The sequence below is a fragment of the Ailuropoda melanoleuca genome, chromosome 12, assembly GCF_002007445.2.
Source record: "Ailuropoda melanoleuca isolate Jingjing chromosome 12, ASM200744v2, whole genome shotgun sequence".
Taxonomy (NCBI): domain Eukaryota; kingdom Metazoa; phylum Chordata; class Mammalia; order Carnivora; family Ursidae; genus Ailuropoda; species Ailuropoda melanoleuca.
The window spans coordinates 31,098,896-31,125,472 of NC_048229.1; the positions used below are offsets into that span (position 1 = coordinate 31,098,896).

Genomic DNA, 26,577 nt, shown 5'->3' on the forward strand with positions numbered 1-26,577 from the left:
CCTGAATTCCCGGGTCTGAGGGAGGAGGGGGCTGGACGCCCTAAATCCCGAGTTTGAGGAAGGAGGGGATCGGGGGTGGGGGTGGGGCCCGGACTCCTGGGTCTGAGGGAGGGGGGGGCCGGGGCCAATCTTCCAGGCTTCTGGCCTTCCTGGCAACGCCCCCCCCCAGGGCCGGGCTTCCAGGATCCAGCCCCTATTTAATGGTTCGGCCCCACGGCCTCACCCGACTTTGGAGGTGGAAAGAAGCCCAGAGCGAGTGACAGGGAGAGACAGACAGAAGCAGCATGGCAACGGGAACGCGCTATGCCGGGAAGGTGGTGGTTGTGACCGGGGGCGGGCGAGGCATCGGAGCCGGGATCGTGAGAGCCTTCGGTGAGTAGGGGTCTGGCTGCTCAGGAATATTGGAGACTAGGAGAGGAGGGACCCTGGGAACTCGTGGGTGTGGGATCTTCAGTACTGGAGCCAAGATTCTTATAAAAACGCAATTTGCCATACTAATGACGGGCTAGGCAGTATAAGCCTGGGGCCTGAGCTTGGCAGGTCTCCAAAAATGGTTACTCCCTCTCTGTGGGTCTCAGTTACTGTATCTACAAAATGAGTGGTTAGGGAATGGCGCTTGCAGGTTTAGGGATTATTCTGGAACCCAGGGATGGGGGGCTCAGGAACCCCAGCAGGTACCTGGAGTGGCCAAAGAGAATATGTGTCAAGTTTTCTGCCCTTTGCTCTAGAGAATCATCATGAGACTTTGGGGTCACCAGGGGAGCGTTCGGGAAGATGGGCCCCCACTCCAGGTGGCCACAAGAGGGCAGCAGAGACCTTTGACAAGGTCTGTGCTGCGGTAACCTGTTTTTTCCATTCTTAGTGCAAAGCGGGGCCCAAGTAGTGATCTGTGACAAAGATGGTGAGTGGGTGCCGCTCAGTCCTCACCCCCAGCCCCTCCTCCCTCATACTCAAGAGTCCTGGCCCCCAGCTCTGTCCTCCCTCAGACCCAGGAGTCCTGGCCCCCAGCCCCTCCTCCCTCAGACCCAGGAGTCCAGGCCCCCAGCCCTTGTCTCCCTGCAGAGTCCCGGGGCCGGGCCCTGGAGCAGGAGCTTGCTGGAACTGTCTTTCTCCTCTGTGATGTGACTCGGGAGGAAGATGTGAGGGTGAGCTATCCTCGTCCCTGCCTGGTCCTAAAAGTTTAGGCTCAGCCTTCTTTCCAGGCTTTCTCTGCTGGCCAGGTTCTGGGTCTCCTGGGAAGGTTCTCCTTTATCTCTCACTACTTCAAGGCTCTTGTCACACCTGTCACAGAGATTGGAACCAAAAAAAATCCCTCACAGTGGATCTCTTTCTGGAAGAGTTTTCCTCTCTTGTCTCTGGGTTTCTAACCCTTCCCTTCAGGAACTGTCTCTCTGATGTGCACCCCCTGCCCCCTGCCCCCTACCCCGACCCTGACCCCAGGTATCTGCAGTGTGAATATAACCAGCCCTCTGTCTCTGGCACCTCTGGCTTTCTGTCTTCTCTTCTCCTGCCATACTTGGTGATTTGGGGTGTCCCCCACTGCCCGTAGTTCTTGTCCCCTCAACTGTGATCCAGCTTCCCCCTCCCGACCTTGCTTTGGGGAGTCCAGGCTCCTCAAGGCTGGGTTCCCACACTGCTCGCTTACAAGATGTCTTTGTCCCCAGGCCCTCATTTCTGAGACCATCCGACGTTTCGGCCGCCTAGATTGTGTGGTCAACAACGCTGGCTACCGTGAGTTGTGAGGCCCACAGGCCGTTCTCCACTGCTGTCAACCCGCCTCCTGGCTTCCCATCCCTTCCTCCTCCCACCTCAGTTTCGCCTTCGTCTTCCCCATCCCTTTCTCCACTCCCTTGGATGGGACAGTACAGCTCTGGAATCTGGCCCCTGGGCTTACGTCCTGACTCCTTTCCATCCCTGCCAGGTGCCCCCAGGCCCATGCCCTCCCCTCTCCGTGCTTCAGTTCCTGTGTTTCTAGAATGGGAATGATGATAATAATCATCATTACAGAGTTGTTGTGAGCACTAGTCAGCCTCATAATTACCAGAACTATCTTGGGTGAACAGCTTCCGGAAGTCTTGTGGCCTCAATTTTTTGATCCATAAAGTGACGTGGCTGGCCCTTCTCTTTGCTGCTGATGATGAAGAGATCCTCACGCATGTGGTTTATAGGTCTTAGTGTGGTGACTTTGAAGGGAAAATGCCATCAGCTTAATGACTACCCTTCCTAAGAATTTCTCATGCTGGTAAACCAAGGTTCAGAGAGGTGAACTGTCTGCACTGAAGTCACACAGCAAGGCCGTGATAAGAGAGACGCCCCCCTCTACTACCCCTCCTATACCCCCCCACCCACTTATTGGCTGGGCAACTTTAAGCAAGTGGCTCACCCTCTCTGGGCTGCATTCTCCTCCTTATATTGTTGTAAGGATCAAAGAGATGGCGAATACTAGTTCATCCTTTCTCTCCGTGGTCTTTGTACATTCAAGAGGTCTTTACTGTGCGCTTACTATGTCCCAAGTTCTTTCATTGGGACTGGGGAGTGAGCAGCGAACGAAAGACAGAAACATTCTAGTCTTCCTGGGATTCATGTTCTCAAGTATGGAAAGAGACAACCCTGTTTGTGGTTTCCGTATTCATGAAATCACCAGCTGACAAACAGATTTTATTTTGTAACCCCAGCCTCCGTACTCGCTGCTTTCCGGGTGTTTGTGGATTTGCATGGAGCGGGAGCAGAGAGAAAAATCCCAGTTGCCTGAAACACCTGCTCTCAGTGGAGGTCGGTTGAACGAGGTGTAGCTCTGTGCTCTGGTTTCAGAGGATGGAGATGCCCTGGGGCCAGCTGGATGGGTTCGCATCCGAATCTGGTGGCCTCCAGCTAATCGCGTAACACCTCTGAGCCCTGCTTCCTTGTTTGCAAAATAAATAAAATAGAGTCTCCCAGAATTGTGTTGAGGATTTAAGACTCTAATCTGATATGCAAGTATCCATAGACATATATTTATATATATGTGTCTATCTATCCATCTATAGCTATATCCATATCTTAGTCTGTTTGGGCTGCTAGAACAGAAACATCACAGACGGGGAGGGCTCAAACAACAAACATTTATCTCTCACAGTTTTGGAGGCTGGGAAGTCCAAGATCAACGTGCCAGGAGATTCGTGTCTGGTGAGGGCCTCCTTCTTGCTGTGTCCTCACAGGGTGGAAAGGACAAGGGGATCTCTGGGGTCTCTTTTCTAAGTGCACTAAGCCCATTCATGACANGGGGAAAAAGCTCTTTAGGGCCTACAAAACGGCAGGGGCTATTTTCAACAAAGGATCCAGGGCAGATTCTCTGAAGATGTTTGAGCAGATCCCTGAAGGAAGCCAGGCCGCAGGCCCTGCATCCCTGGAGAAGAACAATCCAAGATTCCCTCAACTTTCTGGCCGCCATCTTGTTTTCTTTCTCCCCTTCTCTCCTAAAGCCTTTGGAACATTCAGGGTGCGCTCCTCCCACTGCCTGTCTCTTCTCCTTGTTCTTATTCCCCTATCTTTTCCACTCCTTTTCTCCTGAACATTGATTTTTTCTGTCCCTCTAACCATTACCTCTCCCCTCCCACCAATTCCTCCTATTTATTTTACAAATACATTATGGGACTGTCAGGCACAAATACTGACTCATGAAAAAAAATCCTTTTTAAGATTTTATTTAAACAATTTTTTTTAAAGATTTTTAAAAATTTTTTATTTGTTTGACAGAGATAGAGACAGCCAGCGAGAGAGGGAACACAGCAGGGGGAGTGGGAGAGGAAGAAGCAGGCTCATAGCAGAGGAGCCTGATATGGGGCTCGATGCCGGAATGCCAGGATCACGCCCTGAGCCGAAGGCAGACGCCTAACCGCTGTGCCACACAGGCGCCCCTATTTAAACAATTTTTTAAATTTAAATTCAATTAGCCAACATATAGTATAAGATTTTATTTTTAAGTAATCTCTACACCCAACATGGGGATTCGAACTCACAACCCGAAGATCAAGAACCACTTGCTCCACCGACCCAGACAGCCAGGTGCTCTGACTTGGGAAATTTCCTTTTTTTCCTTTTTTTCCTTTTTTTTTTTTCTGAGTAGTTTCCATGCCCAACACAGGGCTTAAACTCACAATCCTGAGAACAAGACCTAAGATCAAGCTTCAAATGCTCTATCGACTGGGCCACTCAGGCACCCCCAGATTTGGGAAACTTCTAAGCCCAAGAGGAAAGCGTCATCCTCCTTCTATAGATACAGAGACTGAGGCATAGTGACTTGCCCAGAGTCACACAGCCAGGAAGTGGCAGGGGCTCATATTGGAACCCAAGCCTTCTGGCCTGAGGTGGCTTTTCAATTCACTGTTATACAACCTCCCTTCCTTTTCATGATCCCTGACCCTCTTGTCTCCCCCCCCACCCAGTGCCCCCTCCCTGCCATATCCCTATTCCTTCCTTGTTCTCTGTGTCACGCCCTCATTCTCTCTGCCTCTCTGTCCCCCACTCCTAGATCCGCCTCCACAGTGGCCGGAGGAGACCTCTGCCCAGGGCTTCAGGCAGCTGCTGGAGCTGAACCTGCTGGGGATATACACCCTGACCAAGGTGAGGACCGCGGCCCCGGCTGCCAGGCCGGGGGGCCTCCTGACAGTGAGATTGTCAGACCCACTTTTTCTCAGAGCAGAATGTTGCCTCTGCCCTGTTTGATCTTGCTCCAAAAGGACTCTGTTCTTTGTAGCAAGTAGGTGGGGGCAAATCCCTACATCCAGCCAAAGCTAACCGTGTGGCTACCCAGCCCAGTCCCCTTGGGGACTTTCCAGAACCTTCCAGAGTGGTGTGCTGCTCGTGTTGGGGCATGTTAGGAACAGGGGGGAAGGGGTTGAGGCAGGGAGTCAGTGATAGGCAGTTACAGCATTGCCACCCTGTGAATAGCTCTGGGGAATGAAGACCTTTTACCATCCTGCCCTCTGAATCTTCCCGTAAAGGCCTCCTACTTACTCTCTTCATTCCAATGCCACCTCCTTTCAGACAGCCTCTCCTTCCCAGTCATCCTCGCTTCTGTGGCACCCAGTGTGCACCCATGTACATATTTATTCTCTGTAACAACTTGTTTATTTTCATCAGAGCACATTTTAATCCGTTCAACAAATATTTGCTTAGTACCAGCAGTGTGCATCCAGCAGGGGACAAACATCCCTGTCCTTGGGCAACTGACACGCTAGTGGGGGAGACAGGCCATGAGCAAGTAAACAGAATATCACGTCAGCGAGTGATAAATGCTGGGCACAAAAGTGATGCGCAAGTGTAAATACTGTGGCAGAAAACTTTTTTTTTTTTTTAAGTAGGCTCCATGCCCAGTGAGCCTAACGTGGGGCTTGAACTCACGACCCTGAGATTGAGACCTGAGTTGAGATCAAAGTCAGACGCTGAACCGACTGAGCCACCCAGGCGTGCCTATTTGATTGTTTATTTTGACATTTTGCAAGCATGCAGAAAAGCAGGGAGATTGCGTACCGAATTCCACATACCCGTCACCCAGCAATCATTATCAACATTCTGTCATTCTTCCTGTGAACCCCTCACTTTTTCTTTTTCTTTTCTTTTTTCTTTTCTTTTCTCTCTTCTTTCCTTTCCTTTTCTCTTTCTTTTTGCTGGAGTATTTTGTTTTTTAAAAGATTTGTTTATTTATTTTAGAGGGTGGGGGAAGGGCAGAGGGGGAAGGAGAGAAGCAGACTCCCTGCTGAGCACAGAGCCTCACAAGGGGCGCGATTTTATGACCCTGAGATCATGACCTGAGCCAAAATCAAGAGTCTGATGCTCAACCAGCTGAGCCACCCAGGCGCCCCTTTTGTTGGAATATTTTAAAGTTTATGTGTAAGTAATTTAGTATGTATCTTTACCAGATGAGGTTTCCTTTTGTTTGTTTGTTTGTTTTTAAGAGTATTTATGTACTCTTTGACACAGGGTGGAGGTGATCAGAAGGCTACTCTGAGAGGTGACATTTGAGTCAGACCTCAGGATATGTGTGGGACAGAGTGGTCCAGCAGAGAACAGCCTGTACAAAGGCCCTGGGGTGGGGACTGCTCCGAATGTAGGAGGAACAGCCAGAGGCCAGTGTGACTGAAGCAGGCAGGGTAAGGGGAGAGGGCAGGAGATGAGGGCAGAAAGGGGACAAAAGGACCTGGATCATATCTGGCCTTGCCAGCCGCAGAGAGGACTTTGCTTTGGGGCTTGGTCCTGAAGCCAGCGAAGTGAGCCGCCGTAAGTGGGAACCGGCGCCCTCCGGCGGCCGCGTGGGGAACAGGCGCGGGCGAGGGCTGAGGCAACGCGCCCAGAGTCGTCCAGGCAGGCGGTGATTTGAATCCGACCAGGCGGGTGGCTGTGGATTTGGTGGGAAGTGTTCCCATTCCGGATCCATTTTGAAGGTAGAATTGTCAGAATTTCCTTGTAGACTAGACGTGGGGGGTGGACTCGAGAAAGAAAGGAGTGGGGGTTTTGGTTTATTTTTCCCCCACCCCTACCGCCAGCAACTGGTCGCGGGACTGAGTTCCCATCCATGGCCACGGGGAAGCCTGGGGAGGAGCAGGTGGACTGGGAGACCTTTTGAGTGCGGGTGGGGGTGGGGTGCCCAGCCCACGTCCACTTGGGATTCTTGGGTCTGAGGTGAGGGGAGAGGTCTGGAGTCTTCAGCTGGGAGCTCACCAGCCTGAGGCTAGATTAGGTCTGAAAAGCCAGGGTAGACAGAGAAGGGAGGAGCCCCGGGAGTGGGCGGGGCGGGGGGGTTGGTCACCCGTGTGAGGAAGCTCAGGCGCTGTCTTTGAGGTCTTACCTGAGATCCAGGTGAAATGTTTCTGGGCAGCTGGGTGCCCTTGCACCACCTGTGAACCCTCGCTCCTATCCCTCACTTGTGTTCAGCTCCACTGGCACCTCCATACGTTAAGATCTATTCTACAGCCCAGAAAGGGGATATGTATGTAATTATATACATAATCTCTCTCTCAGTGCCCAGCATTTATTTATTTATTTTTAAGATTTTATTTATTTATTTGACACACACACACAGAGAACACAAGCAGGGGGAGCAGCAGGCAGAGGGGGAAGCAGGCTTCGCGCTGAGCAGGGAGCCCGTCGTGGGGCTCGATCCCAGGATCCTGAGATCATGACCTGAGCCGAAGGTAGATGCTTCACCCACTGAGCCACCCAGGCGCCCCCGTGCCCAGCATTTAAAAAGAGAGAGATTTCTCATCAACAATGAGATCTCTGGTTTCTCTTGAAAGGTTGGCAAACTGAACCCACAGGGCAGGGCGACAGTCTGCTAAGTATGGCACGACTCTCCATAGATATCCCAGTCCTCACCTCTCCCTAAGGGGCTACCTGACTCTGTCGTGGGTGAGCGGCTGGTACAGAAGCCTCGCGTAGGAGTAAAGCTTCCTGCCCAGACAGGCCTAAGCTCTCTGCCGCCCCCTACCGGCAAACATGGCAAGCGACTCAAGCTCTCTGCCCCTTGGTTTTCTCCTGCGAAAAATGAAGCTAATCATAGCTCCTAATTCACAGGGTTCTTCCTGAGACTCGAATGAGTAAACTATCCATGAAGCCCTTAGAACACGCCTGGCACAGAGTTGACTGTCTGTACGTTTTATTGCTTATCGTGCACATTGCCTCATCCTGTCTCCTATGGCCAGTCTACCTAACGCAGGTTGAGCTCACCAATAGACATTGGGCAAATGAAGCCTGGAAGAAGTAGAAAGGAAAAGGTGAGGTTTGAGCTGAACCCTGAGTGGGAGGAAAAGAAGTGGAGAAGTAGGCCACAGGGTGTTTCATTTACCAAAAAAGAGTGTGCAAATGTCCTGGGGGCAGTAAACAGCAGGTGTGTTTTAAGAACAAGAGACGCTCTTTCCTGTCTCCACCTCCAGCTTAGCAATTAGAAGCGTTTTATTAAATTGTTCTCTCCATTGCTTCCTGCCATCCCCTACTGAGACATCCTATCATTTCATCAGTAGGAACTTCATAAATACTACCAATGGATTTGAATGTTTACTTACAATTATTGACTTAATTTAAGACTCACAAAATCTTGTCAGAATAGGATGGAGAACTCCTGTATACCCAGACTCCTCATTGTTAATATTTTACCCTGTTTGCTTTATTTTTCTGCCTCTCAGTTTGAGGGTAAATTGCAGGCGTAATGTTCATTCACCCCTCCATACTTTGGGGAATATTTCCTAAAAATGAGAACGTTCTCTAAGGCAGTCACAGTAAGGTTAACAGTGATACCATGGTCTTGGGTAATCTAGAGACCTTTTTATTCAGATTATGAGAATTATTTTTTTTAAAGATTTTATTTATTTATTTCGGAGGGAGAGCACACAAGCCAGGGGAGAGGCAGGCAGAGGGAGAAGCAGGCTCCTCACTGAGCAGGGAGCCTGATGCGGGACTCGATCTCAGGACTCTGGGATCATGACCTGAGCCAAAGGCAGCCGCTTACCTGACTGAGTCACCGAGGCATCCCCAGATTATTAGAATTCTTACTACCATCACACGACCATGGTTGCACCTGTGTTATGGAGCTTCTCCACAAGCCGACCCTGGGTGAGCACTGGAGCATGGGATGCATGGTGGGTGATCCCACAAAGGGCTGCTGTTGGGGTCGGTAGTAGTTCTGGACACACAGGGGCAGCAAGTTACCACCCGGGCAAGTGGGGCACCATCCCCTGGGCAACCTGAGAGTCGGGGAGAAACATGAACCTCGCAGTTATTCCCCACCCAAGAAGCGAGGGAGAGCGAGACAGTGTTTAATTTAAAAATAAGTTGCATGGGGTGCCTGGCTTGCTCAGTCGGTAGAGCATGCGACTCTTTTTTTTTTTTTTTTAAGATTTTATTTATTTACTTGAGAGGGAGAGTGTGCATGAGCCGAGGTGGGGGGAGGGGCAGAGGGACAGGGAGAAGCAGACTCCCCACCAAGCAGGGGGCCCGATGATGGGGGGGGCTCCATCCCAGGACCCCGGGATCATGACCTCAGCCGAAGGCAGATGCCCAACCAACTGAGCCACCCAGGTGCCCCCAGATGTCATTTTTAAGTAATTTCCACACCCAACGTGGGGCTTAAACTCATGACCACGAGATCTAGAGTCACATGTTCGGGGCGCCTGGGTGGCTTCATTGGTTAAGCGTCTGCCTTCGGCTCAGGTCATTAGCTCAGGGTCCTGGGATCAAGGCCTCCCCCCTCCCCCCCAGTCAGGCTCCCCGCTAAGCGGGGAGTCTGCTTTTCCCTCTCCCTCTGCCCCTCACCCTTGGCTCCGTGCCCACTCTCTCTCTCTTGCACACGCCCTCTCTCTCTCAAATAAGTAAAGTCTTAAAAAAAAAAAAACTATCATCAATGTCACCACCACCACCATCATCCCTTGAAACTCTTGAAATATTGATTCCGGGGCCCCAGCCCAGACCTCCTGAATCAGAATCTCCGGGTCTTTGGTGGATCACGACGCAAGCTGGAGTTTGGGATACAGGCTAGAGAAGACAGTGGGGGATGAGGGGTATTTATATAGGGAGGAGCTGCGCAGTGGGCAATAGGGATCTACAGGAAGTGTCTAAAGGGAGGGAGGGGGAGAGGAGGGAAGGACGGGCCAATAAGATTGCAGGGCGTCCTTGTTGTGGCTACACAGAGGTCTAGGTGACCTTGGAGGCGGGGGTGGGCTGTGGGCCAAGGAATGTGTGGGAGGGCTAAGAAGGGACCACAGGGAGTGTGGGACAAATATTTGTTCAGTGCTAGTTGCGTGCCCAGTGCTGGGACAATGGTGGCGAATGACCCACGTTGTGCAGCCCTTAGGGACCTCACACTCGCTCACATGCATGCTCAGGAAGGAGTTAAACAGCTGGGCAGGGAGTGCGAAGGTTTAGGAAAGAAAGAGGCAGGGGCGGGGCCTGGGGGAGGGGATGGGCAAGGCCAGGGCTGAGGGAGGGAGGGATTCAAGGCCAATGAGAGAGAGGAAAGAGAGGAATGGGGGGTGGAGGAGAGAGTCAGGTCCCTGGGGAGAGGTTGGAGGATTCGAATCCCCCCCCCAGTGCCCACATATCATGGCACTCATGCTCAAATCACCTTAAAGTTCTTAAGACTTCGAGTTGTCACAAATTCTTTTTTTTGTTGTGGGCTTTGGTCTCTGTCTGCTCACTGCGGGACGAAAATACTGGCCCTGACAGTTGTCCCAGGACCCTCGGAGCACTGGTCACCTGCTCAGTGTCCTCACCTGGAGAAAGGAGCTAGGGACAGTCCCTTCTTCTAGGGTTGTCCTGAGGATTAAATGAGCTAATCTGTGGGGCCCCTGGGTGGCACAGCGGTTAGACATCTGCCTTTGGCTCAGGGCGTGATCCCAGCATTATGGGATCGAGCCCCATGTCGGGCTCTTCCGCTAGGAGCCTGCTTCTTCCTCTCCCACTCCCCCTGCTTGTGTTCCCTCTCTCGCTGGCTGTCTCTATCTCTGTCGAATAAATAAATAAAATCTTTTAAAAAAAATGAGCTAATCTGTGTGAAGAGCTGACAACAGGGCCAGGCACATAATAGATAAATTCAGGGGCGCCTGGGTGGCTTAGTCAGTGAAGAGTCTGCCTTCGGCTCAGGTCATGATCCCTCCGGGGTTCTGGGATCGAGCCCCGCATCGGGCTCTCTGCTCAGCGGAAAGTCTGCTTCTCCTTCTGTGCTCTCTCTCAAATTAATAAATAAAATCTTCAAAAAATAGATAAATTCAATAAATTCATTCATTTATTCATTAGATATTTATTGAGCACCTATTACATGACAGACCCCTGAATCCCGGGGGTGAAGCAAAGTAAGAAATTGCAACCATCCCTCATGAATTTTTGCATTCTGGTGGGAGAGACAGAGAATAAGCAAATAAGTAAGTTAGATATGGCATAATTAGATATGGTGTGTTGGACGCAGGTGCTGTGTTACAGAGAAAAGGAATCAGGAATAGGGATGGGGACCCAGGGGTAGGCAGGTTGCAGGTTTAAATAGGATGGTCAGAGGTGCCTGGGTGGCTCAGTCAGTTAAGCATGAGTCCCCCCACCCCACCCCCGCGCTCAGCGGGGAGTCTGCTTCTCTCTCTCCCTCTGCCCCTCCCCCTGCTTTCTCTCTCTCTCTCTCTCTCCCCCTCCCTCTCCTTCTCAAATAAATAAATCTTTAAATAAATAAATAGGATGGTCAGGGTTGGCCTCATTGAGAAGGTGACATTTGAACAAGATTCAAAACTGTTGAGGGACTAGGTTTACCCAGGACTGTCCCAGGTTAGCCCTGAAGGTGGACTGAATGTCCCATGTCCTCAGAAACACTTCAGTCCTGGGCAAACCAGAATGGCTGGTCACCCTAGGAGAGAGTCCCATGCGTATCAGAGGAAAAGTAAATCCAGAGGGAACTGCAAGTTCAAAGGCCGAGGTTGGAACACTCAGGGTATGTTTGAAGATACGCTCCTCAGAAAAGGCGGAGGTTGTTTTTGAGGGAGTGGAGAAAGTCTGAAAGAGCTGATGGGGTGACCCAGAGAGGGAGCTAATTTAGATTCCCACTCTGGGAACCACTTAAGGGAACATGCTTACACTCATTACTCTTTAGCAGCCGGAACAGGTCTTGCTCGGCCAGCTCAGCTTGCAAAGGAATCGGAGGGGATGGATAGAATTTGAATTTATTCAAGGTCATGTGCAGTGAAAATGCTGAGAGACAGAGGAAGGGAGAAGAGGGAAAAAGAATTAATTTAGGGAACTCCGGGGAGCCAGAGAGTTGTAGGGGGAGAGGTTGGTAAAAATGGGTGCATTTCATGAAGGTCTCCCACATCACATTCTGGCCACAGAGTTTTCCCTAAAATTCAGAGATACGGTCTTCCCCTCATGGATAAAAGAGCTTCCTCCCATTTTTGCAAAATATGGCAGCCATCTTGCATTTTCCTATCTTGATTTGGACACGAGTTTGAGTAACATACAAAGACCCAGAGTGGGGAGACAGAGACGTAGAGAGAGGGGGAGGATGGGGGTGGGGTGGGGAGTGGGGGAGGGGGACAGGGACAAAAAGGGAGGGAAGGAGAGAGAGAGGTAGTGGAGGAGCCCTAGAGAAAAATGCCTTCCAGACATGGAGAGACGACTGCTTAAGCAGACCCAGAGACCCTGGGGCAAATCAGTAAAGGTGTTCTCTGGAGTTCTAGAATGCTGTCCCTACAAGGCACTGAGATCCACTAGTGAACATACCAGGGCAATGGCCATTGGCCCAGGCATCAGGATGTGTTTCAGTGTGGCTCGGAGAACCCAGGGGCTCAGGTGACTGACTTTGCCTTCTGTCTCCCCAGCTTGCCCTCCCCCACCTGCGGAAGACCAAGGGGAACGTTATCAACATCTCCAGTCTGGTGGGGGCCATTGGCCAGGTCCAGGCAGTTCCTTATGTGGCCACCAAGGTACCCTACCCCTTCCTTCACTCTCTACCAGGCCCTCTAGGTACCTCAGCCCCGAGGTATGACAACCTGTGGCATGTTGTTATGCACCTAGTGTCTCCCAAGAAACAGAGCCTAATGCATCCCACGGAGGCCAGCAGGGAAGGTGTGACCACCCCATGCTGATGCCCCAGCTTGACATGCTCTGGTTGGAGGAGAGAACAGGAGGAAACTCGTCTTCCCTGGACTAAACTGTCTCTCCACATCATCTTCCACAGGGGGCAGTAACAGCCATGACCAAAGCCTTGGCCCTGGACGAGAGTCAATATGGCGTCCGGGTCAACTGGTGAGCAGCTCCAAGTGGGCTGAGAAGGCTGGGAGTGAGCCTAAGAGGCCACGTTTGTGGCACACTTCCCTGATCCCCCCTTCTCCCTTCCCACAGTATTTCCCCAGGAAACATCTGGACCCCACTGTGGGAGGAGCTGGCAGCCTTATCGCCTGACCCCACTGCCACAGTCCTACAGGGCACATTGGCCCAGGTATGAGTGGGGGCCAGATCCAGGTGCCATGGGAGTGGCTTAGGGAGTGGCAGTCAGACCCGGTGCTTCACTTGGTCTCCTTTTCCCCTTGTCTGTCCCCAGCCCCTGGGCCACATGGGCCAGCCAGCTGACGTGGGGGCTGCTGCCGTGTTCCTAGCCTCCGAAGCCAACTTCTGCACCGGGATTGATCTGCTTGTGACCGGGGGTGCAGAGCTGGGGTTTGGGCGCAAGGCCATTCCGGGCACCCCCGTGGAGCCCCCCATCATCCCTTCCTGATTTCCCACATTTCCACTCGGGCCTTCCTGATTAGGACTCCCACCCCAAACTGCGTCTCCCAGATTTCGGCTTCTATCATCTGCCTCTAAGGTGCAGACCCCAACTCTAGACATTAACTCCACTTACCAATGTGCCAAACCACCACGCAAGTTCCCATAAAAGTAGTTTGCAGCCAGGAGGAGGAGGGCGTCATGACATTTTTTTTCTGCCCCTGAGTTCTGCCACGTGGAGACCGCGTCCCCACTCCCAGCCCCACGTGTTCCCACGCGTAGCCTCGACCCGCGGGACTACAACTCCCGGCAGGCCTTGCAGCAGGCTCCTGGGAAAAGTATTGCAGGTTGGCAAATACAAAGGCCCGCAGGGGAGAATAAATTAAACCGTATTAGGAGATAATAGTGGAGGTGAAACAAGAGGGCCTCCTCGTTATTCTTGGTCCTTAAGGGAAAGGAGTTTTGACCTCACTGGCTGAGGAATAGGAGGTTAGCGGGCTCCAGAAGTTCTGTGGGAAGCAGCAGCTAGGGTTGAGAGTCCTGGGTCAGAGAGAGGAGGGGCTGGGATCTGGACTCCTGGGTTTGGGGGCGGAGGAAACATGGGGGCGTGGATTCCCCAGTTAGGGAAGAGCGGGCCTTGGATTCCTCCAGGGGCTCCGGGCTCAGTCCGGGGTGCTTCTCCTCACTGAGGGGGTGGGGCTGCCTGGCTGCTGCGGATTGGCCGCGGTGGGTGTGTGTGCGGCAATCGCTGATTGGCCGAGGCGGGGAGGGTCGTGGCCGCCACGCCCCTCGGGCCCAGGGCTCGGTGGTGGGAGAGGAGGACTGGGGAGTAGGAAGCAAAACCGGATGATACTCAGAGGGGGAGGGCTGGGACTTCCCGAGGTCTGTGGCTGTTAGGGCTGGGGCACAGTGACCCGGGGACAGAATTCGGGAGCAAAATATCCCACAGTAGAATTGTGGAGGCGCAGTGGCCCAGGAATCGGAGTTTGAGGACTCAACAGGAACAAGACTTTGGTTCTTGTAATCTGGATGCCGGAGTTGGGGGGACTCTGACCACAGCAGGTTTTGGGGCCAGAGTGACTGAGGAGTTCGGTATAGGAGGCACTAATGCAGGTTTGAATTGCTAGGGATTAGAGGGATCCTGATGAGCTGTAATTAGCTAACTCGGCCCCTGGGGGTCCTGTAGTTGAGGAGACACTCACAAGGGGGCAAAACCAGGTAACCTTGCCCTAGGGGCTGTACGGGCTGTTCTTAGAGGCTTACTCATGGGTTTGGATTAAAATTTTTCGGGCCCCACTGATGGGACTGGAACCATGTGTGTTGTATTTTTTTTTTTAATGATATTTATTTGAGAGAGAGTGCAAGCGGGATGGGGGGGGGAGACAAGCAGACTCTGTGCTGAGTATAGAGCCAGCCGAGGGGCTTAATCTCTTGACCCCGAGATGGTGACCTGAGCTGAAATCAAGAGCTGGAGGCTTAACTGACTGAGGCACCCAGGCGCCCCTATTTATTTTAGATATTTATTTAGAGAGAGAGTGTTTGTGTATGTGAGTTTGGAAGGGGGGGGAGAGGGAGAGAATCCCAAGCGACTCTGTGCTGTGTGGGACTCGATCTCAGGACCCTGAGATCATGACCTGAGTGGAAACTAAGAGTCTGACACCTGACAGACTGAGCCACCCAGCTGCCCCACGTGTGTTGTATCTCTTAAAAAGCTACAAAGAATACACATATGTTTTCTCCTTGGAAAGAAAAACTATATTCAAACGGGTTGACTGCAACCCCTTCATCCATCACTACCTGCTACCCTCTTCAGAGGCCTTGTTCCAAAGCCCTTTCCCTTTTCACTTACATGGTATATGCACCCACCGACACTGAACACTTAGGATACTTAACAGCCAGTGCTTTGGCTTATCACCAAGGCATGGAGACGTGCGGAGATTCCTGTTCCTGGCCTTTCAGCTCTTACCTGCGGATGCTTATCCTCGTTAGCGTTCCGTGACAGTATCTATTAAAATGCATTTTTTAAAAAACTTCATGCAGGGGCGCTTGGGTGGCACAGCGGTTAAGCATCTGCCTTCAGCTCAGGGCGTGATCCCGGAGTTATGGGATCGAGCCCCACATCAGGCTCCTCCGCTATGGGCCTGCTTCTTCCTCTCTCACTCCCCCTGCTTGTGTTCCCTCTCTCGCTGGCTGTCTCTATCTCTGTTAAATAAATAAATAAAATCTTTTAAAAAAAATAAATAAAAAAAAATAAAAAATAAAAAACTTCATGCAGTCTTGGCACAGCAGTTGTGTGGCTGGAACAGAATCTGGGTGGGCGTTGGGAGGAGGCTGCACGTGCATGGGCTCCCCTAGCCCCGCGGATTCCAGCGCATGCGCTCTCTACCAGGGCCCAGCTCCCCACAGGCGCCCTATAATTGGGGCGGCTCGACCCGCCTGGGGCTTAGTGCAAGCCGCCCTCCCGCGGGAGGGGGCGTGGGCAGGGCGGGGCCGGAACGGCTTTTTCCCGGGCCGCGCCCCGGGCGGGCACAGTTACCCGCAGCACCGACCATGGCCGCGGCCGCGGCCGCGCTGGGAAAGGTGGGTTCGCGGCCCGGGCCGGGGAAACGGGAGAAGGGGTGGGGAGGCCCACTTCCGGGTGGACCACTAGCTCCCGGACCCGTCCGGCTTCGCGCCCCCGGCGCTCGGGTTCCGCTGCGGGACGCCGGGACCGAGGGGGTCCCTTGGAGAGGAGCACGAGGCTTTAAGGGCGAGGGAGGTGGAGGGAGATAGCTGGTGGGACGGGGCCGCCAACGGGAGGTACGAGGGAAACACGGAAGAGGGTATGGTTAATGGGACTGGCACCGGGCTGCGGTGGGTAGGGGGTTAAGGAGGGGGGAACAGCCAGCCTGTGGAGGCGCCGGGGTAGGACACCCTGAACTTCTGGGGGTGCGGGTAGGATGAAGGCACAGATCTCAGGTCTGGACTGGGAATTGGACCCAAGGCCCCGTTTTCTTGGAAATAAAAGTTAAGATGCTTGTGGAGTGTCCCTGCAAGCTCTTCTCCGAAGCTGGGCATCAGGGTTTTTGGAAAGGGAGCCAGCTTCCCATTGTCACGGAGACAGGTCTCCCGGTCTATTCTTACCCAGAAGAGGTCAACCAGCAGAGTTGTGGAGAGTGGGCTTTTACAGCACAGAGTTCCTCAGCGAGGAAGGAAACGCTAACAGCTCACAGAAGGGATCTTCACAGCCCTGCTCAGCGGCAGCATCACCCTGGGAAAAGTGGTGTTGGCGTCCAGTTCTGCCCCTGACCCTGTCTGGGACTCCTCCCCCAGCCTGATGGAGAGCAGGGCACAGTGGTACTGTTCCGACTCTTGGGGTGACTGATGCTGGGCCATCACTGGGACCATCTGGGCTCTCATGGGGCCGCTCCTGGGCTGTGGTGGGAGAGTCCGGGGAAGTGGCAGGGACAGTTTGGGGTTGTGAAGGTGGAGAGTCTGGAGCTGCCATCAGGCAATCTAGGTCTGAGATGGGAGAGTACCGAGCTATCATGGGACAGTTCTACATGTGATGGGATCGGTCCTGGGCCACGACGAGGACAATTTGGGGCTTTGACTGGGACTGTTTGGGGCTGTGATAGGCACAGTCCCTGGCTGAGACAAAGGACAGCACTGCATTACGAGGGACCCTTCCTGGGCTGTGATAGGGGGGGCAGTCCTGAAGCATGAAGGACGGTGCTGAGCTATGATAAAGACAGTCCTGGGCTTTGATGGGACCTTCCTGGTCCCCACTGAGAGGATGGATTGTGCTGGGGATCGTCCTAGGCTGTAATGAAATGCGGGAAAGACTCCATCACAATCCAGAGCCCTGCTCTGTGCCCCTCCCCCCCTTTCCTTGTTTCTTAATTCAGCCCCAGGCTTTTCACGCTCTTTGTCCCAGTAGCCCATCTACCATCCCTTGGGCCCAATCCCCATGGCTTGTGGTGTCAGATGGTGGAGCACTTTCCCTGAGCTGAGGTGAGACCCCTGCCCCTACAAAAATGTCCTAGAAGGATGAAGGCAGCTTCTCTCAGGGCAAGAGGGTCTTGATGGCCAGTGCTGACGTACAACCTGGACACTGCCCGACTCCTTCTCTCTGCCCCATGGGTGTGTTTTTCTGCCTCTCCCTTCTCTATCTCCAGGATATACTCTGTCTCCAAGCATCCCTGAGTCAGTTTCTCTCCAGATGTTGTCATAGTTCTCTCTTTGTCTTTCCTTCTTTCTCTGGGTCTCCTTTCACTTTGTGCTGTTACCTCAAGTCTGGTCTTTGTCTATTTACTTTTTCCCCCCTCAGCCTCTCCATATCTCACCCTGGGCATTTTCCTGGATTTCTCCAGACTTTACTTTGCCTGAGTTTATCTGATATCTCATATCTGTCTCTCATATCAGTCTCTCTTTATGATCTTATCTATTTTGGCATCTCGTGTTCTTGATTACTGTTCTCCTCAGTTTTTTTTTTTTTATTAAGATTTTATTTCTAAGTAATCTCTCCACCCAACACGGGGCTCAAACTCAAGACCCCAAGATCAAGAATCACCTACTCTTCTTACTGAGCCAGCCAGGCACACCCTTGGTTTTGTTTTCTATTTCTTTGTCTATTTGTTTTCTCATTCTTGCCTTTCCCTCTCTTTTATTTTATTTTTTCCATTCTGGCTCCTTCTGAGCACTGCTCTCCTGCCCAGATACTGGCTGTCTCCCCTCTGGGTGTCTCTCCTTTCTCTCTGCTGTGGGTGTCTTGTTCCCTCCTGGACAGAAGCAGCATAGCCACAGACTTGCGTGGGCTACACAGCGCCACCTAGAGGCTATGCCGCGGACCCACACGCTGATCAGCCCAGAACCCCTTGGGTCCCGCACTATCTGGAACCACTCCTCAGACTTCATGCCCCACAGCCCCCATCTCCCCATGACTCACCTACTGACCATTGACTGCTGCCACTCATGTTTGTTCTCACGGATGAGTGTCCGCTCACCCAGCTCACAGGGCAGGGACAGGCTAGGCTGTTCCGTCTGCACCAACCTCATGACCCAGCTGCTTTCCTGCCAAGGCGTGGGGTTGGGAGCTTAGGTAATCTGAGCCCAGTTGGTCTAATATCCTGAAAGAATAAAGACTTGGACTCCTGGATCTGAGAGAGAAGGGGCTGGGGTCCTGGACTCCTGGGTCTGAGGGAGGAGGGGGCTGGGGGTCTGGACTCCTAGGTCTGAGGGAGGAGGGGCTGGGGACTGGCTCTCCTGGGTCTGAGGGGTGGTGGGCCTGGGGGCCTGGATTCCTGGGTCTGGGGGAGGAGGGGACGGGGGTCCGGACTCCTGGATCTGAGGGAGGAGTGGGCTGGGGGCTTAGACTCCTGGGTCTGGAGGAGGAGCAGGCTAGAGGTCTGGACTCCAGGGTCTGAGGGAGAAGGGGACTGGAGGCCCGGACCTATGGGTCTGAGGGAGGAGAGGGCTGAGGGTCCGGACTCCTAGGTCTGAGGGAGGAGGGGGACGGGAGCCCAGCTTCTGGGTTCTGGGGAAGTATGGCCTCTAGGTTCCTCGTTTTTCTAATTCTTATCAGGATTTGGGTCCCCCAGGGAGGCCTTCACTTACCTGTTCACTTTGCCTCGCGGTCTTCTGTCTGAGCTGATCTCAGGGCTGGGGCCAAAGTTCCCAGGGGTGGGAGGTGCCTGTGTTTGACTTTGCCCTGGCATGGAGGGGATGGGAGCTGATTCAGCCCTTTCTAGGGATTGTCCATGTGAGGACAGGGAGGGGACTTGGCCTCCTTCGGGATTGCCTCCCACGAGATGCTGACCTGACAGGGGAGCAGATTTGTACAGGGCCACATGGTCCGTCTAAAATGCACTAGGCCTGGGACAGAGCAGGCCAGAGGGACCTCCCAAGTGCGTGGTGGCAAAGCAGGCACGAGGGTCCCCTGCTCTCTCTACCTTTCCTGGCCTCACCACCTTTCTTACTTCTGTCCCCACTCCCAGATTTGGGCCCGAAAACTCCTCCCTGTCTCTTGGCTTCTGTGTGGCCCCAGAAGATATGCCTCATCCAACTTCAAGGTGAATGGAGGGGAATGCACTTCTAGATCTCAAGGAGGGGGCTGGGGCCAGGACTATTGGGCCTGAGGGAGGAGGGGGCTGGGGCCAGGACTCTTAGGTTTGAGGAAGGGGACGGCAGCTGGATTTGGGCATCTCCAAAAGGGTCCAGGGTCCAAAGGTGAAGGTGGTTGGCAATGGGGTCCTAATAGTCCGCCATAAGGCTGTGGGAGAGATTTGATACTGCATGTCCCAGAAGCCTCTGGGGCTACAGGTCTCTCTTCTCTTTGGGTCTTAGCCCCAGAGGTTCGTGGGAGTTGTAGTTTTTCAGTTTGCAGTTGCCACCAGATTTCAGGATACCCGGCTCCCCTGTCTTTTCTCAGGCTGCAGACCTGCAGCTGGAAATGACGCAGGAGCCTCATCAGAAGCCTGACCCCAGCAAGCCCCTGGTGTTTGGGAAGACATTCACGGACCACATGCTGATGGTGGAATGGAAGGAGGAGGAGGGCTGGGGCCAGCCCCGTATCCAGCCCTTCCAGAACCTCACGCTGCACCCCGCCTGCTCCGGCCTCCACTACTCGATGCAGGCACGGCCGCTGCCCTCTCTCCCCCTCTCTCTGCATCTCTTCCCTCTTGCCGTGTCGCTTGCGGGGTCCACTGCCCTGGGCTTGCTCTCCGTATGTTTCTTCTTGCTCAAGATGTGTTCCCTGAGGTCCCTCGTGTTCCAGGCCCCGTGCTGGGTGATGCCAGGGTCCCCAAGAAGAGCAGACCCCGTTCTTCCACTCAGAAACCCCATATTTTCGTTACAGCCCCATGGGGTCATGCTCTGAAGGAAGCAGCTGAGGCGTCATCAGAGCCAGAAGAGGCACCGATCCTACCTCTAACTTGAAAGGAAGTAGGGTCCCTTCCGGCAGAGGGAAGCTTAGGGTGTTAGCGGGAGAGGAAGCAGCCAGTACAAAGAGCCTGGCGTATCAGGGGAATTGGCGGAGGAGGCTGAGAATGTCGTCAGGGCCACAGAGGGGCCGAGGAGTTGGCACCCTGTGAAGGGTGCTGGGAGCCATGGAGCGCTCTGAGTAGGCATGGAGCAGGGTCCGCTCTGGGTGTAGTGAGACCCCGCAGGCCTGGTGGAGGATGAGCTGGAGGCCAGGAGGCCTGAGCTGGGGCCGGAGCCAGGGGGAGGGACAGGAGGGCCAAAGGGATTCAGGGACACGAGGCACTGGCAGGCTGGACAAGAGCAGGGAAGGGAGGGCCGAGCATGACGCCCAGAGGTTTGGCCAGGTGACCAGGTAGGCCAGGGGCTGTCCCCCTGTGGGGGCTCAGCAGGAGATGGGCTTTGCAGGCCTTGGTGAGTGTCCTTTAAGGGAAGATATCCAGGAGGCATTCAGGTTAGGACTGAAAGCTGTGGCTGAAAGCAGAGTCTTCCTGAGGACGCTTCAGTGGTGACAAGAATTCAGATGAACATATTTCAGCCCCGGTAACCGGTTTGCAGTGTCAGCTCAGGAGGCTGAGATAAGAGGAGCCAGATCCTGTGAGGCCTCGAAGGCCAAGGTCAACAAAAGGCTGGGGGTGCCGATCAACTTTGTGTTGGATTTTTTGTTTGTTTGTTTTTCTGTACCTTAAAAAATGTTTTGGGGCGCCTGGCTGGCTCAGGCAGTGGAACATGTGACTTGATCTCGGCGTCATCAGTTGGAGCCCCACGTAGGGTGTAGAGATGACTTTAAAATTTTTAAGTTTTTATTATGGGAAATTTCAAACATAGAAACTGAATGATATATAAGGACCTGCCCCCCCGCCGTGCTTCATCAGTAGCCCCTGTGGGTCACCCTCTCGTTCCTTCTGGACTCCCATCTCTGTGCCCCCCTTCCTGTGAGATTTTGAAGCAAATCCTGGACTTTGCAGTGTTTCATCCATAGCGAGTTCAGTGCTTCTCGGGAACGCAAGGAATCTTTAAAAACAGAACTTGCACGCCTTCGCTGTTCCTGAGAAATCGGGTCAGTAACACAGAAGGGGTTGAAGCAGGGCGATCTCTCGGCCCCTCCGTCTGTGGGTCTCCGGCTGTTTCTGGTGGCCCTCTGTTGTCTTTCCCCTTTTCTTCCTCTCTGAGCTCAGCGGGTTGGTCTCTCCCCGGCTCTGTCTCTGCAGCTGTGCCTGAATCCTTGTGTATCAGGCGCCGTGTTGGGATCTCTCGATGTGTCTCGCGGCTTCCCCCGGGTGGTGTCTGAGCTCAGTCACCCACCCACCTGTCCCCACAGCTCTTTGAGGGCATGAAGGCGTTCAAAGGCAGCGACCAGCGCGTGCGCCTCTTCCGACCCTGGCTCAACATGGACAGGATGCTGCGCTCGGCCGTGCGCCTCTGCCTGCCGGTGAGGGGCCCTGGCTGGCCCCCTGGGGGCGCGGAGCAGGGTGCAGGGCGGGGTGAGGGCAGGGGCAGGGGGTCGACTCGTGGGATTCCTGCCCAGAGTTTTGACAAGGTCGAGTTGCTCGAGTGTATCCGCCGGCTGGTGGAAGTGGACAAGGACTGGGTCCCCGGGGGCAACAACAGCAGCCTCTACGTCCGGCCTGTGCTCATCGGGAACGAGGTGGGCCTGACTCCCTGACTCTGGGCGTGTGGGGGTGAGGGTGGGGGGCGGGGCTGGGGGCCCGGACTCCTGGGTCCCTGATGCCCCCTTCTGCCCACTGCAGCCCTCGCTAGGCGTCTCCCGTTCCTCGCAAGCGCTCCTGTTTGTCATTCTGTGCCCCGTGGGCGCATACTTCCCCGGAGACGCCGTGGACCCTGTCTCCCTCCTGGCCGACCCAGCCTTCATCAGGGCCTGGATAGGTGGGGTCGGTGACTTCAAGCTGGGGGGGTAAGTCGTCTCTCCAGTAGTCCCTCCCCCAACCCTACATGTCCGGGACGCTGGATGTCCGAGACACTGGCTGTCGTGCTTTGGGTGTGGATTTTTGTCTTTGGATGTCAGTTGTCCTTCCCATCTTGTTTCACATGACTGGGGACAGCTCTGCTTGCCCGTGGGGCTGGGATGTTGGCACTGTGGGGGGCGGGGCGCTTAAGGGGAGAGGGTCTGTGCTAAGCGCTGTGGACACATTGGCTCGGAATTTGGAAGGGGTACGGTGAAAATCAGTGGAGAAATCAGGATTGGCCTCCTGGGAAGCCTCTAGAAATGCAGTTTATCCTTAGTTCATTGGTCTCTTCCCCCAGGTAGCCTCCCCTGAACACCCAGGCTTGGCCAGTACCCCCCACTCCCACCCCCATGCACAGCTCTCATGGTCCCCTGGGCCTCCAGTGACCACCATCCCCTGTGTGGGCTTCCTGTGTAAATCTGTCACCAGGGACCTCAACTCAGCAGGGCAGGGAGGGCCCCCCGACACCGAGGTGGTCCAGGCAGAAGGTGGGGGGAGGGGTGTGTTGGGATAGCAAGTGCGGCCCCAGCCGGGAGCCTTGTTAGGGTCCTTTCCACACTCCTATCTTGTGAGGTGGTGTGAGGGCCAGGCCCTGCGCTGGGCAAAGCTGGGGACGCAGATGAATCAGGTCCAGGCCCTGCTTTCCAGGGGCTCCCAGGCTAGTGGGAGCCCCGGGATCCAGAGCAGTCGGTGCTGTGATGGAAATGGCTGGGGCATTGCTCACCGAGGGGGCAGTGCCCCCTCCAGTGAGTGTCTCAGGAAGGAGACGGTGTCCTGGTCAACCATTTGCTCTCTGCCAGGAACTACGGGCCCACCGTGTTGGTGCAGCAGGAGGCGAAAAAGAGGGGCTGTGAGCAGGTGCTCTGGCTGTATGGGCCCGACCACCAGCTCACCGAGGTGGGCACCATGAACATCTTCATCTACTGGACCCACGAGGATGGGGGTGAGCCCTCCTGTGAAACCCCCCGCCCCCCGGGGGAAGTGCAGGTCTCACGGGGGGGGGGGTTGGGGTGGCTCCTAAGAAGATGGGAGGGTGTGCCTGAGGGCGTGAGGTAACCCCCCAGCCCTTACACTTGACCCAGTGCTGGAACTGGTGACCCCCTCGCTGGACGGTATCATCCTGCCTGGAGTGGTCAGACAGAGTCTGCTGGACCTGGCTAGGACCTGGGTGAGGGCGCCGTGTCTGGGGGTGGCTGGAATGATGGGGAACTGCTGTGTCGGGGGCCAGAACTTAGGGGGCTCTGGAGGGGGCTGTGGCACGCTAGCACATCTCTGCCCCTTCTCTCTGGGTGTCTGTCTCCTCGGGTGTCTCTGTCACCCTTCTCAGGGAGGGAGAGGCAGGGCCCTGCAGCAGGGGGCGCCCCTGGGCTCACGTGTGTCGCTGGGCAGGGTGAGTTCCGGGTCGCAGAGCGCAAGGTCACCATGAAGGAGCTGTTGCGGGCGCTGGAGGAGGGCCGCGTTCGGGAAGTCTTCGGCTCGGGCACCGCTTGCCAGGTCTGCCCTGTGCACCAGATCCTGTACCAAGGCAAGGTGAGGTGGGCTGCCGTTGGAGATGGGAGGGAAAAGGGGGTTCCTGGTCCTCACACCGCTGTCTCCTCCAGCACTTGCACATTCCCACCATGGAAAACGGGCCTGAGCTTATCCTCCGCTTCCTGAAGGAGCTGAAGGCGATCCAGGTGAGGTGCACTGGCTGGGAAGGGGCTGGATGTTTGTTCCCCGGGGAGGTTTGCGTCCCAGGAGCCCCTGCACTGGGAGCCCTGCTGCCCCACAGTCCCAAGAGCCAAGAACGGCTCTTGCCGTGGGCCCGTGGGCCCCAGACTGAGTCATCTTTCCTGGGAGCCTCTGAACACTGACTTGAGGAATCCCTTTCCCTCCCCCTCTGTGGCTCCTGCTTGTCCTTGCGGTGGGGACTTTTGCCCAGGGGCCTGTGGGACTTTGGGCCAGAAGCCCCCGAGCAGAGCCTCTGGAGCCCCCGGCTTTCCCTTTGGCCTGAGAAATCTTCCACAAGCCCCCGGATCCTGGTCCCCGTGTGTCGCCCAGGAATATCTCGTCTCATAAGCCCTGGAGGTGTTTCCACTCATCTCGGCCGAGTTATCTTTCCTAAGAACCTCTGGACTCCTTTCCCGGCACTCGACCTAGAACCACTTTTCCTTTGAGCTTCCCTAAAGTCCTGTACGCGGGGACCTAGAACACCTCGTCTCGTCACATTCCGAGACTTCTCAGCTGCAAACGATCCTGCTCCCCCCAAAACCTTCCAGGCCTTCCAGTGACTCTGCAGAACTCCTTCTCCCTTAAGCCTCTGCGCCCACTTAATGGTTCCCCTTCCCTACGGTTGTCGGCCGGCTTCCGGGAAGTGGACTACATTTCCCATGAGCTCCTGGGGCGCAAATCCGCAGCCGTTTAGCCCGGGACGCCCCCAGGCTTGCTGGGAGTTGCAGTGTGGCCTTCCTCTCACGCCTCGCCTCTGTTGTCCCGCAGTACGGAGCAGGAGCCCACGAGTGGATGCTCCCGGTGTAACGCTAAGGACTTGGCCCTACCTCTCCTCGGACCCGCCCACCCACCCACGGCATCTCGTCCCCGCCGGACCCTCGCCTCCCTACGAACGACTCACCTCAAGTGCAATATGAAAGAGAAGGCCGGGGGCTGCCGGGATGCCTGGGTCTCTGGCGCCCCCTCGTGGTCTCTACACTCCCAAAGCCGTAAGGGCCGGACCCAGGCGTCCAGGCCCCTAGCCCCACCTCCCAGACCTCTGGGGATCTGGGCTCCCTGCTGCTCCGTGTTGCGGGGTCAGGGATGCACTTTGGCCCCGACTCTGCATCTCTCCGTTCTCAGACCGGATCTCCCGGTGCTGCTGTTGGTTTGGTGTTTTTTGTGGTTTTGTTTTTTTTTTTTTTTCTGTCTTGCTGCAATTTTGAAATAAATGCCAAAGAACAAGCCATTAGCTGTCATCTCCAATGGTGCAACTCAGGGACTCTAAGGTCTTCACCAGGAATCCCTGCCCTGGGCCCTTTTGCATTCCGGGCCCCCAGTGACCTGGTGGTTTCTCTGACCTGAGAGATTTTTCCACCTCATCACACCTGAGTTTAACCTCTTGCCCCCACTACCCCTACCTCCTCTACTTCCACACCTTTGGGACAGCCCCACTGTACATCCAGTCACTAGGCCAGATCCCTCGGCACTGTACCCCTTTCCCCCCCAAAGCCCATCAGACTCAAGCCCTGTCCTCCTGTCCCCAGCTGTGCCCTGTCTCTCTCTCTGTCTTCTCTCAGCCTTGCTTCAGCCCAGTTCCTGCCCTACATAGCCCACTCTCTGCATCCAGTCTGGCCCCCAAAGGGTCTTTGCACACCCAGAGCTGCCTCTGCTCCCTCTCTTCCAAGGCTTCCCAGCACCATGGCCAGTACTGTAGTCATGGGCCTTGGTGGGTGGGGAGTGAGGCAAGATACTCGACGCTCCGAGGGGGGTGAACATCAGAAGTCTGTAAAACCTAGTCCTTGTTACCTCCCTGTGTCACGCCTTGTGTCCCAATCTTGGACACAATCTTTCACACACATACTTTAATAATTGGTACGTGTAGGTGTAGAGCGAGCCAGACATTAGGACCAGGCTGATGTAGGAAAATGTTGGGGTTCAGTGCTGAGGACCAAGAAAAAATTCCTAAGATGTCTTTGGTGCAATAAGCTGGTTTTATTATAGCTCAGGACAGGCCCCGTGGGCAGAAAGAGCTGCCCTGGGGTCATGAGGAGTGGCCCATTATATACTTTCAAGTTGGGAGGGGGTTAGGGTTAGCGTGAGTCTCTTAAGGAATTTTGGAAGCAAGGTTTCCAGGGCCTTGAGGGGGCTGGCTGTTGTTACGAGAAGGTCATTTATTACTGTCTAATAAAACCGCAGTCATGAGACCCTTCAGGTGTATATCGTTGGGTCGTAGGCTTGAGGAATGATTGGGGGGAGGGGTGGGTAGAAATAAGGGAAGTTTCCAAAGAAGTTTTCGTAAGTTCAAGTAGACTCATAGGATCCTGGGGGGGTCGGGATAACGTGAAACTGTGATTGCCTTTTCCCTTAGCAAAGTATTAACATCGAGGCAGCCCAGTTCCTAGAGGAATGTCACTCCACCTGTTTCAAGGACTCGTCAATGGGCTGTAAATGGTAAGGAAATTTCATTTTTCTTTTGCCTTTGCATCCCACATCACAGGCATATCCGTTGGGTTGGTCCGGGTACAAATGTGCCTCCGTTATCTGTGTGGTGTGTGCCCTTGGGCTTGTCACCTTATCTCTGACCCCCTTTGCTGGAGGGAGACCCTCGTGGGACCTGGGCGGACAGTCTGCGGCCTGTCAGCAGTTCACAGCTTTGGGACAAAATGCTGATTTGTTGGTAACCATCCTCAGACCCTCTCATCTCCTTTTGTCAATGATTCCTCAAGAGAAGTTCAGGCCATGGTGGGGACAT

General features: G+C 54.5%; 2 protein-coding genes and 1 long non-coding RNA gene across 4 annotated transcripts; 2 read left to right on the top strand and 1 right to left on the bottom strand.

The window, feature by feature from the left end:
- The first annotated feature begins 139 nt into the window (after window positions 1-139).
- On the top strand, window positions 140-14,523 carry HSD17B14 (hydroxysteroid 17-beta dehydrogenase 14). Its single transcript, XM_011223238.3, has 9 exons — window positions 140-372; window positions 863-901; window positions 1,063-1,145; window positions 1,665-1,731; window positions 4,511-4,602; window positions 12,324-12,428; window positions 12,683-12,750; window positions 12,847-12,943; window positions 13,046-14,523. The coding sequence occupies exons 1-9, from the start codon at window positions 285-287 to the stop codon at window positions 13,217-13,219; spliced, it is 813 nt and encodes a 270-aa protein (XP_011221540.1). The 5' UTR covers window positions 140-284; the 3' UTR covers window positions 13,220-14,523.
- Window positions 14,524-15,589: 1,066 nt separating this feature from the next.
- On the top strand, window positions 15,590-25,067 carry BCAT2 (branched chain amino acid transaminase 2). 2 transcript variants are annotated; one of them, XM_034638456.1, is made up of 11 exons: window positions 15,590-15,789; window positions 19,185-19,259; window positions 19,619-19,822; window positions 21,488-21,598; window positions 21,695-21,814; window positions 21,918-22,081; window positions 22,934-23,076; window positions 23,216-23,301; window positions 23,523-23,663; window positions 23,735-23,809; window positions 24,055-24,569. In XM_034638456.1, exons 1-11 carry the CDS (start codon window positions 15,760-15,762, stop codon window positions 24,124-24,126), a joined length of 1,221 nt encoding a protein of 406 aa, XP_034494347.1. In that variant the 5' UTR covers window positions 15,590-15,759; the 3' UTR covers window positions 24,127-24,569. The 2 variants fall into 2 exon arrangements, with proteins under 2 accessions (XP_034494347.1, XP_019653785.2); XM_019798226.2 differs by lacking the exon at window positions 24,055-24,569 and adding an exon at window positions 24,612-25,067 and having other exon boundaries at window positions 15,596-15,789.
- On the bottom strand, window positions 16,327-18,824 carry LOC117795160. The gene is made up of 3 exons (XR_004618999.1): window positions 18,805-18,824; window positions 18,137-18,261; window positions 16,327-16,459 (listed from the first exon to the last, which is right to left on the bottom strand). It is a non-coding gene; the product is annotated as an uncharacterized LOC117795160 (long non-coding RNA).
- Window positions 25,068-26,577: the final 1,510 nt, after the last annotated feature.

What these genes read in the sequence shown, in the direction of transcription:
- HSD17B14 (XM_011223238.3), top strand. Translation starts at nt 285, where the DNA reads ATGGCAACGGGAACGCGCTATGCCGGGAAGGTGGTGGTTGTGACCGGG. An exon ending in TATGGCGTCCGGGTCAACTG is followed by an intron (nt 12,751 to 12,846) that starts GTGAGCAGCTCC and finishes CCCTTCCCACAG; the next exon opens with TATTTCCCCAGGAAACATCT. An exon ending in TACAGGGCACATTGGCCCAG is followed by an intron (nt 12,944 to 13,045) that starts GTATGAGTGGGG and finishes GTCTGTCCCCAG; the next exon opens with CCCCTGGGCCACATGGGCCA.
- BCAT2 (XM_034638456.1), top strand. Translation starts at nt 15,760, where the DNA reads ATGGCCGCGGCCGCGGCCGCGCTGGGAAAG. An exon ending in GGTGACTTCAAGCTGGGGGG is followed by an intron (nt 22,082 to 22,933) that starts GTAAGTCGTCTC and finishes GCTCTCTGCCAG; the next exon opens with GAACTACGGGCCCACCGTGT. An exon ending in CTGGACCCACGAGGATGGGG is followed by an intron (nt 23,077 to 23,215) that starts GTGAGCCCTCCT and finishes CACTTGACCCAG; the next exon opens with TGCTGGAACTGGTGACCCCC.